The sequence below is a fragment of the Chlorocebus sabaeus genome, chromosome 8 (genome assembly GCF_047675955.1).
Source record: "Chlorocebus sabaeus isolate Y175 chromosome 8, mChlSab1.0.hap1, whole genome shotgun sequence".
Classification (NCBI taxonomy): Eukaryota; Metazoa; Chordata; class Mammalia; order Primates; family Cercopithecidae; genus Chlorocebus; species Chlorocebus sabaeus.
In genome coordinates this window covers 77502998-77516233 of record NC_132911.1, presented here as the reverse complement: position 1 = coordinate 77516233, position 13236 = coordinate 77502998, and the positions used below count along the sequence as shown (strand labels likewise).

The window sequence follows — 13236 nt, the reverse complement described above, 5'->3', positions numbered from 1 at the left end:
TTACTTGCTTTATATAAACGAAAGAATGAATTAGTAAATCAACCACCTAAACGACCATTAACTAGTCAATGAAGTTTAACATATGTATATTAGTATTTACTGTAATCTGACTTCTAGTCAATAAAAGCAAGATTACCACATAGAGTAAATGACTGCATATTTCATACATTACAAATGCTCTTCAACCCATCTAAATTGAAAATATTATAAGTAGAAAATGCATTTAGTGCTCCTAACCTGCTGATCATCATAGTTTAGCCTAGCCTACCTCATTAGCTGTCTTTCGCCATTATCAAGGGGCTGACTGGAAACTGCAGTTTGCTGCTGCCACCCAGAATTTCAAGAGAGTACAGTGTGCATATTACTAGCCCAGGAAAAGTTCAAAATTGGAAATACAGTTCCTTCTGAATGTGCATCACCATTTTAAAGTCAAAAAATCATAAGTTGAATCATTGTAAGTTTGGAACCATTTGTATTTGGAATAAAAATCCAATTCTACAAGGGAAAATAAGCAAGAACCATATGCTAGATATTGTGCTAGGCTCTCCATACATTGTTTTGCTTAATTCTCAGAATAATGAGGTATAAACTCTAGCAGCTGTACATTTGCTAAATCACCTTTAAGGGTTTATGTACAGATTAGTAAAATTAAGCTGAATTGTTTCAAATGTGTATGCTTTGACTAGGATTCTAGTCAGGCCTCTTGATGAAAGGACATTTATGAAGTGTAACAATTTACAAATCTAATGGGTATTCTATTTTTGATTAAGTTCTGCTTGTAGTTTATTCTCTGATTAATTAAAAGTCTCCTCGCCTGAATGATTAGGCTGTAATGTCTTACGCCTAATGGTGTTTTAGAACTAAGAAAGGGAAAGCCTTCCCACATATTACCCCAACATGTATTATCACGACAATAATATATTGATTGTAGACTATGTACAGAACTTCTGCAGTACGAGATGGTCTTAAGTGATAGTATCTGTACTCCCTTGCCCTTGAGGTAATTATGGTCTAATGGAGTGTATCAGCCAGGATGCTTTTGGCTACAAGTAACAGAAAACCTGACTCATACTGGCTTAAATAATAACGAACCTCATTATCTCACATAACAGGAAGTTCAAAGGAAGGGTGAGCTCCAGGGTTTGTTGATAAAGCAGCTCAATGATGTCAGCAAGTTCTCAGGTTATTCCCATTTCTTAGCTCTGCCATCCTCCACTTCATCCTCTGACTCAGAAAGATGACCACAGGAGTTCTCTGTGTTGTGTGCAGTATAACCACATCCAGAAGGAGAGAGCTGATCTTCTTGTGTCCTGGGCAAAGACATCTGTACCAGGAACCCCTCCAGCTATCTTTCCCTCAATTTATAAGCCTCAGTTGGGTTGGTCGTGTGCCCATTTCTACACCAGTTGCTGGCAGGCGAAGTAACCACTTCTGGTTTAAATGCTTGGGGTGAAGTAGTTGTTGAGGAATCAACCACAAGGACTACTACAAAAGGGATCAAGTGTCACATATGTAATTTCAAATTTTCTAGTAGCCGCATTTTAAAAAGTCAAAAGAAACAGTTTAAATTAATTGTAATGATATGTTTTATTTAACCCAATATATCTAAAATATCGTCTCAACATATAATCAACTTTTAAGATTATTGAGATACTATTCTTTCATACTTGAAATCTGGTATGTATTTTATACTTCTAATACATCTGATTTAAAACTATTACATTTCAGGTGCTCGGTAGCCACATGGGTGTTGGATGCACAAGTCTACAGGATGAAATCTCAAGAGATTGTGATTTGGTTCTTTGCCTGAGTCTCCAATCTCATCTTTTACCATTCACCCTGTACTTAACTTATACCCACGCTTTATTCTCTAGCAGTCCTGAGTTACCACATTTCGTGCTCTTATTATCTGTACCTTTGCCTGTGTATTCCCTCTGCCTGGCCCATTCTCTCCTTGCTCATAGGGGAATTTTAATTGTTCTGTCAGATTCAACCAAGATGTCACTCCAGTCGATAGGCCTTCCCAAAACCAAGAGAGAGTTAATTAAACCTATGCTTCCTTTGTGCTCTGTCTGTACATTGTACATTATCCCATTGTTACGCTTATCAGACTGTCTCCCAAGATCTCTTTATGTTGATCTACCCCACTGGGCAGTGATCTCCTTGAGATCCAGGGCAGAGTCTTACCTCAGTATTCTCAATGTTTCTACTCTTGCACTTAAGAGGCACTTGATATATGCTTATAGGATGGGAGTAATTGAATTTCTAAGAAAATTAGAATGACTTAGATTTGGTAGAATTCATTTAAAATTAGTGAGAGAAATAGAATGTATGGCCTAGTAAGCTTTTTCCAGTGGTGGCCCTATAAGGACATTTTTTTGTGAAAGAATCCCAGAGCTTGATTTTGGTGTATTCACATACTCTAAATACATGTAATTGGCCTTAGGAATCCATCATATATCTCCATTAGTTCTTTTCTCTGTTTATAACTTTTCGTTGTTCTAACCTATTATGCATATGAGTACATTTTTCATGGTGTCCTAAATTACTTTCTTCAAGTACCAGGGGCAGCCTCCTTATTCTAGCAATGTAGTGTACAAGTCACTATCACTGAATAATGTCATTCATGACTGCATTCCTCAGAATCTAAAGAGACATCATAGGTTTGAGCAAGAATTTACCAAGACAAAGTTTTTTATTAATATGAAAGATATACTTAAGTGACATTGCATAATAAGAGATTCCATGTCATCATCCTAGGGGTCACTGCAGTGGGTCCTGGCATTCTTTGTTTGAGATAGATTCAGTGCAGGTTTTGAACTTCAGCGGCTTTGCTTGCTCTGTACGTCAGCAGCGCCGAGTGCTGTGGGGTGTGGAAAGATTGGGTCTAATCACTGCCGCTGGCAACTTCCAGGAGGTCCTGGAGCTGCCAAAATTCAAAATATAACTTGATTTTTGTTTACTTTTTATGAATTAGAGTGCTAAGACAGGTATATGTCAAAGGAACATCAACTTTAATGTTTGCTTTGGTAAAGTGCTTTCGTATTTGTTGATTTTTTTTTTTTTTATTTCAAAATGTGTCCTCCCTCTGAAACTTGTCCCTTGATTTTAGAACTAAAATGTCTTCTGCCAACATTTAACTTTATTATACACAATTTTCCTTTTACACAGATTGTATTTTATAGTTAAGGAATTTAATCATATCTTCAAAAAAAATTACAGCAGGAAAAGTCACCAGGAGCTTCTCACCACAGGATAGATATTATTCTATCTAAATAATAGACTAAAAATAGATAGACTCTGGATGAAAACAAGAGTCAGTAAACTATGGCCTGTGAGTCAGATTCAGCCCACGACCTGAACTAAGAATGGCTTTTACATTTTGAAATGACTGAAAAATATCACAAGAAAAATAATATTTCGTGACATGTGAAAATTATATGGAATTTGAATTTTAGTGCCTCTAAATACGGCTTTACTGGGACACACCCACAACCATTATTTTGGTATTGCCTATGGCCACTTTCACACTATGACGACAGATATGAGTAGTTATGACAGAGACTTTATTGCCTGCAAGTCCTAAAATATTTACTGTCTCTTTTTACAGGAAAAGTTTGCCAGTTCAATCCTAGGATTAGAAGGAAGAAGCCTTAAGCATTCACCTTCTGAATTTTGTGTCAAATATTGCCTTAAACATGGTCATTCAGAGTCCATTCTCTTTTGGAAAGAAGCCAGTTTTCTGGAAATAATGCCCATTTTATAGCACAATTAGATTTGACTGTGAATTTTGAATTTATTTACTCAACAGTGGAAACCAATTTGATTTTCTGAAGGAGTAATAAATAAGTCTGTCTTCATCAGTATTTATCAGAGCGTTAAAAGAATGTTTGCCTATGGCAAAGATTACTTTTCTCTCCTTGCTGAAATTCCATTTAGAAACACTTCTGAGCTGAACTTTTTTTTTAAATAATAAAGAATATTCTGCTGTTTCCATAGTGATCTTTCACTTTTTTCATTTCAGATGTGTAAGCAGTTTCCAGAACCAACAGTGAGTTATAGGGGAAGCTAGTGGGAAGATTGAATATTGTGTATTTTATAACTGACTTATAATTTCATATATGCTTAGAACAGCATGACCACATTTCTGAGAGGTTGCATATATCCAATGATATTGTGCACACAAGTGACTTATTAATTTGAGCTATAAAATAATTTTGGACTAGAGTCAAAACCCACGAACTTACTTCTTTCCTTCTTCCACTTTTTTTTTCCTGAAATGATGAATAACAGCTACTTTAACTGGCAAAAAGTGTGAAATTTTAGAATTAAAAAAACCTAACTTTTCACACTAAAAAAGACTAAAAATGTGGTTATTTAATCTGTGCCTCAGTTTATCTGTAGCTTGGTGTTTCATAATAGGTTATCTCTGGAGATAATTTTATGTTCATGATCTCATAGGAGATAAATTATAAATAGAACCCAAAGTGTTTTCTAGATTTTCTAGTAAGTTTTGTTCAGTTTTGGACCTGCATATATGCTCCTTATCAGTAGTTCCTTCATTTTAATTTTATTTATTTATTTATTTATTTATTGAGACAAGAACTCACTCTGTTGCCCAGGGTGGAGTGCAAGTGGCACAATCATAGTTCACTGTAACCTCAAACTCCTGAGCACAAGCAATCCTGCCACTTCAGCCTCCTGAGTTGCTGGGACTACAGGCACACGCCAGCACACCTAGTAAGCTCATTTCTTTTCTTTTTTTTTCCTTCTCTTTTCTTTTCTTAGTTACCCAGTCTGGTCTTGAACTCCTGCGCTCAATTGATCCTTCTACCTCAAGCTCCCAAAGTGATGAGATTACAGGCATGAGCCATCATGCCTGTGAGTTTCTTCATTTTAAATTCAGTATTCTAATTCTTAGTGTCCCCTCTAAATTAAAAATATTGAGGTAGGAATTTACTATTCCTACTATTCTGTATGCCTCTATGTTTGATGTTGATTTGAAGATCTTTGGGGAAATATTCTAAAAACCTTTCTGTTAACAGTTCACTACTAATGAATCAAACCAGATACATTATTAAATCAATAAATACCATATGTATATAATTGGCTAAATAGATGTGAAAGTTATAGTGGAAAACTGTTGCCTATATAGACTTTTTTAAAGTGACGATCAATGGAATATAGTTCCCTAGGCCACGGATTTGAGAGCATTATTGCCCACTGGAGGTCACTTTTACAACCTAAAGAGTATTACCTTCCTCATAAACTTAAATTATGGTGTTGTGTATGATTTATTACACTATTTAAAACTGAAAAGCGGTAACCTTCTCTCCCTTAGCAATACACCTTCAATTAAGTCATGCCTCTCCCCATGTCCAAAATTCCTTTTTAGACAAATCAGTTACTGGTTATTTTTCAAAATTTTCAATATTATTCTTTCATTGCTAGTAGTTATTTGGCCTGCTCTCTTTGTTTCTACGTTGGCACTGAATGCCTTTTTAGATTACATATTTTTTTAAATACCCTTTAGTTAATTGGCTTCTCTTTTGCATCCTCTGATGGAAGAAGTTTGAAGGTATTTTTAAACCTCCAAATAGTTAACATATGTGAAATTAAATTTTAAGGGCAAAGTAGTGATAAAAAAAAGACTTCTGTTACCCTTCACAGATGAAACACTGATAATGCTACCAGCAAACCTAGGTCAGGGTTTCTACTGTTTGGTAAGAAGAGTCATTGCTCTAGGTCAGGCGTGGTGGCTTGTGCCTCTAACCCCAGCACTTTGGGAGGCCAAGGCGGGCAGATTGCTTGAGCCCAGTAGTTTGCAACTAACCTGGGCAACATGGCAAAACCCCATCTCTACAGAAAACACCAAAAAAATTAGTTGGGCGTGGTGGTGTGTGTGTACAGTCCCAGCTACTCAGGAGGCTGAGGTGGGAGGATCCTTTGAGCCTGGGAGTTTGAGGCTTCAATGAGTCATGATCACATCACTGCACTCCAACCTGGGTGACAGAGCGAGACCCTGTTTCCAAAAAAAAAAAAGAAGTCAGTGCCCTATCTAGACCCACACTTAAATGTCTTACTCTAAAAGACAGATATGCTGAAGACCTGGAAGGTGGAGGTTGCAGTGAGCCACCACTGCACTCCAGCCTGGGCGACAGAGTGAGACCCTATCTCAAAAAAAAAAAAAAAGAGAGAGAAATTTTTTCAGCACAGGGAGAAGGTTGCCTTGAGGTCAGAGTCTCCTTATCCATGCATTTCTGCTTCCTAGACAACTGTTTGCTGGGATTCTCACCTATAATTTCCTTACTATCTGTTTGACTTGTTCCACCTACTTAATTTGAACTCTGTCTTCTGGTTACTTACCTAGGGTCTCCACTGTTGGTTTGGTTTGCCTATGGTACTTTTGTACTCTATGATCTTGTGCTGTTTAACTGATCCTTGACTCTGGCTTCTGACTGTTCTTGTCTGCACTTTACATTTCAGGGACTTATTCTCATATTTCTCTCCAAATCCAAAACTGCTGAAGGTTGACAGAATTCCACTTTATAGATATTCTATAGCCATTATGAAATCCAGAGAGTATCAGTCTACTTGCTGGTAGAACTGCCATTCAGGCTGTCCCCTGATACTGCTGTGCCAATTGTTAAAATGTTTAAATACTTCCATTCCACATGGCAAATAGCTAGTATCTCATTCTTCACTCTGCCATCATGGCCTCATGTCCAGGACCTCTGGGACTTCCCCATGGTCTAAGAACTAATAGGTTGTTATTTGGCCCAGCAGTTTCAGAACTCTGTTTTCTTGTCCAGTTTTATTTTCAGTTTTCATGGCACACTATTAAATATTTTTAATACTACTGCTGCTTTCAGAAGTATATATAAGGGTTAAGGTCTTCAGGAAAAAAAAAATCCAAAATTGTTCATTTTCAAAGATTTTTTAGAATTTTCATTGAAGATCAAGAAACATTTTATTCATTCAACAGCCATGTTTTAACCACCAGCTGCATGTCCACCACTGTACTAGATGCTAAGAAGTATCTTCTATTTTGTAAATAAATAAAGTCCTAAATTGAATATAATTAAAAGTTGGAGACAGGGGTTATATGAGAAGTCTCTGTAACTTGTACTCGATTTTGCTGTGAATCTAAAACTGTTCTTAAAAATAAATCCTTAAAAAGGAAAAAAAAAGAGAAGAAATAAAACATATACAGAAAACAATTGAGGACCAATTGCAAACCAATATAATTTTGTGCCAGAAATGTTTTAAAAATCTACATATTAAATCTACATATACACACTGAAGAGCTATGGAGTATAGGAATGATCAAAAACAGAAGAATTAATCTGGTTAAGCTTCTTTTAGGAGTTAATGGACCAAAAATTGAAAGGCAGATTATAAGGACATTCCACATAGGGGAAACAGCATGAGAAAAGGTAGAAAAATGGAAGTTGACAAAGAATATGTGGGGATAGAAAAATTCAACTTGGTGGGAGCTCCAGACATAAATGACTGTACATGAGATCAAGGCAGGTGAATACATTCTTGAAAGGTAGGCTGAGCAGTATGAAATTTATGTTCTTTGCAACAAAGAACCATTCTTCATTCAGGAACAAGGGATGTGATTATGCCGGTGTCTGTAAGATCAATCTAGCAGCCAGATGCAGAACTGAGTGTGATGAGGAGGAAGACTTCTATCATAGGAATTTAGGAATGGATACTGATCACCTTGATGGGTGTGACTCTGAAAATGGCAAGGAAAGCAGCATCTCTCCCAAAGAGACATTGCAGAGAAAAAATCAGCAGGCCTTGATGACCAGCTGAGTATGAAAGAGTGAAAAAAAGCTCTTGATAGTTCTAAAGGTAGACTACCCAAAGAACACAGTGAGAGCTGAACAAATTCTCTTTCCAAAAAACAACAATAGAGCTAGACAAAATTGTCAAAAACAGCAACTTTAGGACTCTGGAAATTGATAAAAGACACTCAACAAATTGAGAAGCATTTATTCATAGACAAATTATAGTGCTCCAAGTAAGTTAATTATGATTTTGTAGTGTTTCTGCCTGGGGGTGCTCCCATCCCCCATCTGCAGGCTCAGCACAATAGTTCTACAAGGGTAAAGAAGGCTATGAAAACCATCAGCTTCACTGATGGAGTGCCCTTCCTTGATATGAAATGGAACGTGAAAACCCTGTGCCCACCAACATTATGAGTAACAGTAGACATCTTGATAAGAAACAAAGGCTAGCTAGCTACTCAGTGAGCCTGAGGTTACATTCTTAGTTGGGGCCAACAGTATATCAGCAGACTAGCCAGAAATTTATCAGGGAGATTTGGGAAAATGGCACAGTGATAGGGAGCCTTGATAAACTAACTGAAACACTTCAAACACAAGCAGGAGATATCAGAGAGGACTCAAGCTACCTATACACCCTGGATGACTGTGAAATCTGTACATATGCAGAGAAGATGCAAAAAGGCGTGGCAAAAAGTAAATGCCAGGGCAGACTTGAAAACTGCTTGAGTTTTTAATGGGCTCCCCCAACCCAACCACAGACCCATGGGCAGAGGATAAAAGCTTTACTAGCTTAGGGTATTTGAGCATAACCACTGATTAATTACTGGCTGACCACTAAGCTCTGCAGACATGGGAGTGACCCCTAAGAAATCAGGCTTAAAAATAAAAACAAAAATAAGTTTTAAAAAATTAAGTAGAGACAAACAGCCATGCACTCTGAAGGAGATGGATTCCACAGATTTAGTTTAGGCAAGTTAATAAAGAAAACCAGAGCAAGAACAACAATCCTGAGGGAAGAACATAAAAATCCAGAGTTAGTACAATATTGTACTTAAAATTCAAGCTTAAAAAATTACAAGGTATTTAAATAAAGAAAAGGGTGGCCAATACTTAGGGGGGAAAAGCAATGAGTGGAAGTGGAAACTGAGTGTTTCTGAGTGGGCTCAGATGTACTATGCAGACAGATACTTCAGAGCAGCTAAAATATATTCGAGGAATTAAAGAAAACCAGGATTAAAGGAAAGTATAACAACAATGGCTCAACAAATAAAGAATCTCAGGATAAATTATTTAAAAAGTCAAATGGAAATTCTGGAGTTGAAAAGTACAGTAACCGAAATGAAAAATTATCACTAGAGTAACTCAATAACAGATTCAAGATGGCAGAAGAACTCACACCCATGGACTTCAGGCTAGATCAGCAGGTAGTTTTGGGAGGAAGAAGCAAAATGTTCTTTATTTCCAGATGATATGATCCTGTATGTAGAAAATCTGAGAAATGCCCACCCCCCACACACATACACACACACACACCCTATTAGAACTAATAAACAAATTCAGTTACAGACAGGATATAATTTACAGATGAATATACAAAAATTTGTTGCATTTGTATATACTGGGAAAAAAATCCAAAAATGAAATTAAGACCATTTCATTCACAATAGCATAAAAATAAAATAAAATGCTTAAGAATCAGTTTAAACACAGAGGTGCAAGACTTGCACATAGAAAACTATAAAACATTGCTAAAAGAAATTAAAGATCTAAAACAAATGAGAGGTATTCAATGTTCATGGATTAGATGAACCTTTAGCGTTAAGTTGGCACTTTCTCTTAAATTGACCTATAGATTTAATACAATCCCTATCAAAATCCCAGCAGGCTTTTGGGGATAGAAATTGACAAGCTGATCCTAAAGTGTATATGGAAATGCAAAGAGACCAGAATCGCTAAAACAGTTTTGGAAAGGAAGAACACAATTGAAATATTTACACTACTGAATTTTAAGTTTTACTGCGAAACTACAGTACTCTACCTAGCGGCATTAAGGATAGACATGTAGATCAATGAAACAGAATTGAGAGTCCAGAAATGAACTTTTATATTTTTTTGATCAATTTTCAATAAAAGTGCCAAGGAAATTTAATCAGGAAAGAATAATATTTTCAACAGAGGGTACTGGGAAAATAAAATATTCATATGAAAAAGATGAGTTTGGAGCCTTACCTCATACCATGTGCAAAAATTAACTCAAAATAGGTAATAAACTTAAATGTAAAACCCAGAACTGTAAAACTTCTCAAAGAACCATAGGAGAAATGTTCATGATCTTGGGTTAGGTGAAGAGTTCTTAGATACGACACCAAAATCATGATCCATAAAAGAAGAAATTGCTAAATCGGACTTTACCAAAATTTGAAACTTTTGTACATTAACAACATCATTAAGAATATGAAAATTGAGAGCCACCTCATGGTGGGGCACCAGCTGCCACCCACATGGGAGGGTCGGAAAAGTGGGGGACGTGGTTGTGGGCAAAGACAAGTGCAGGGAGCAGCAGTTCCTCTTGCTGTCTCTGTCCCACATCCGGTCATCATGAAGAGCTCCCCCACAGTGTTGTGCATCAACCTGGAGGTGCTCCTGGTCAAGGCCATGCAATTCTTTGTTAAGTCTCTAACCACCTATTCCTACAGTCATGGCAGTGGAAAAAAGAAAGCACTAACAGTAAATTAGCAAATACAGCAGAGGAATCAGAAATTTTTCAGTTTCTTGAAGGTATATTATTGCCAAAGAAGGTTTTCACTAGTAAATACCTGAAAGTTCTTAAAGAGGAAAGGAGGGAAGATGAAGATGAGGAGGAGGAGTAGAATGACTATGATGGTGAAAGTGATGATGATGAGGGTGAACACTAAACCAAAAGAGAAGTGCTTTATCACCCTGGTGTGGACACTTCTGGATTAGCTCCATTGCTTAGAAGTAAGCACAACACTGCATATTTAGTCTCCTCACTTCTTCAGATGTCCAGTAGGTTGTTTCCCTTCAAAGATGAGATAGAGTATCTCATGCACTGACACCATAAGTAGCCAAAGAGGAAGGAACCCAGAGAGCAGCCTCTCTTTGATGAGCCCACACTACATTCAGTGGTCACCAAGAACGTTGCCCACCTAGGCAGGCACTGCCAGTTGACCTGCTGCAGCTCCAAACTGCAAGGCAGGGATGATTCTAATTAACTCTTAAATTTACAAATAGATTTGAAGAGCTTCTAAATATCAATTGTGTAAATCCATTGATATGGCTTGGCACCAAAAGCTCATCTTTAATTGTAGTTCCTATAATCCCCACATGTTGTGGGAGGGACCAGGTGGAGATAACTGAATCATGGGAACAGTTTCCCCTGTCCTGTTCTCATGATGTGAGTGAGTTCTCAGGAGATCTAATGGATTTATTAGGGGCTTCCCCCTTCACTGGGCACTCATTCTTCTCCTTGGTGCTGCTATGTGAAGAAGCATGTGTTTGCTTCCCCTTCCGCCATGGTTGTAAGTTTCCTGGGGCCTCCCCAATCATGCTGAACTGTGAGCCAGTTAAACCTGTTTCCTTTATAAATTACCCAGTCTCGGGTGTGTCTTTATTAGCAGTGTGAGAACGGACTAATACATCCATACATCCATATATGTATATTTTGAAATTAGTTCTTGTAAACAACTATATTTAGTTTTAGCTAAATATATAGTTTATAGGTAGTGTGTTACATTTAAATTGTACTATTTGTACAAATTTGACTATTTGTCCAATTATTATTTTTTTTTACTGTAAGGAAATATACTTTCCAGCTGGGCGTGGTGGCTTACACCTATAATCCCAGCACTTTGGGAGGCTGAGGTGGGCGGATCACCTGAGGCTGGGAGTTCGAGACCAGCCTGACCAACCTGGAGAAACCCCATCTCTATTTAAAAAAATACAAAATTAGCTGGGCATGGTGGTGCATGCCTGTAATCCCAGCTATTCGGGAGGCTGTGGCAGGAGAATCGCTTGAACCTGGGAGGCGGAGGTTGCCGTGAGCCGAGATGATGCCATTGCTCTCCAGTCTGGGCAACAAGAGCGAAACTCTGTCTCAAAAAAATAAAAAAGAAAGAAAAAGAAAAAGAAATCTACTTTCCTATTAAAGACTTACGCATATTTTTACACCAAAATGCTGTATAGAACTAGTTGTAGAGCCCTCTATTGTTCTAATGCTTTGCTTACTACCTGAGAATTTTGTGAAAATTTTTAAAATAATCATTTCTAACAGTTTTATTCCAAGAGAAAAAATCCAAGTCAAATTATCAACTCAAATACAAAAAAGAAATTTCCTCTGCATCAGCATATTGTTCTTAATTTTTTTTACCCGTTGTATATTGAAGATATCTCTCATCTTACTGTTCTTTAATTCCCCAGTAATTGTTTTTACTATCTACCAGAGAAAACCATAAACCCTATTTTTTTTTTCACATAAGGAAAATGTTTGGCTCCTTTCTTTTTAGTATCTTTCTCTTAAAAAACAAAAGTTATGATTTACACCCAGTAATCACCCTTTTTAATATCCAGTCTGTGAATTTTGACAAATGCATAGTTATATAATCAATACATAAAACAGTTGCATCACCCAAAATATTTCCCTCTACCCCCTCGCAGTTACTCTCTTTGCCACCCCTGGCAGCCACTGGTGTTTTCTGACCCTCTGCTTTTAAAAATTTTAAATAAAATATTTAAAAATAAACACCACAGATTAGAGGAAAGTATTTACAAATTATATATTTGATGAATTGTATTTAGTTTATATAAAGAGCTCCTATATCTCAATAATTAGAAGACGACCCAATTAAAATGAATAGATGATATGAATAGACAGTTCACCCAAAGAAAATGTACAGTTGGCTAATAAGCACCTGAGAAGATGCTGAATGTCATTAGCCATCAGGGAAATGCAAAGTTAAATCACAATAACATACCATTTCATACCCCACTAAGATGACTGTACTCCAACAGACTATAATAAATGTTGGTGATGATATGGAGAAACTTTATATAGGAAACTTATAGGTTGCTGATAGGAATATACAGCCATTTTGGAAAATAGTTTGGCAGTTTCTTTAAAAAATTAAACGTAAATTTACCACATGATCCAGCAATTTCACTCGAAGTATCTACCTAAGAAAAATAAACATGTTTACAGGAAGACTTGTATATAAATAATAGTAGCAGCATTATTCATAGTAGTCAAAAACTGGAAACAATTCAAATGTCCACCAACTGGTTAGTGGGTAACCGAAATGTCATTTATCCATATAATGGAATATTATTCAGCAATGAAAAGGAACTACTGCACTATTTTGAACTACATCTATATTACAACATGGATGAACTTCAAAAACATGCTATATGAAACATAGACATG

At 36.7% G+C, this 13236-nt stretch overlaps 1 protein-coding gene across 14 annotated transcripts in view; it reads left to right on the top strand.

Annotated features, from left to right (window-relative positions):
- Positions 1–13236, top strand: part of STAU2 (staufen double-stranded RNA binding protein 2) — a 333819-nt gene that overhangs the window by 232946 nt on the left and 87637 nt on the right. For 5 of the 14 annotated variants that reach the window (XM_038000388.2, XM_038000382.2, XM_038000384.2 and 2 more), the window contains one exon: positions 1729–3705. The exons of 6 other annotated variants lie outside the window; for them this stretch is intronic. In XM_038000388.2, coding sequence (XP_037856316.1) covers positions 1729–2283 — 555 coding nt within the window. In that variant the 3' untranslated portion in view covers positions 2284–3705. Of the gene's footprint in view, positions 1–1728; positions 13112–13236 lie in introns of those variants that run through there. 3 more of the 14 variants (XM_038000392.2, XM_038000391.2, XM_073018161.1) reach the window with 2 other exon arrangements.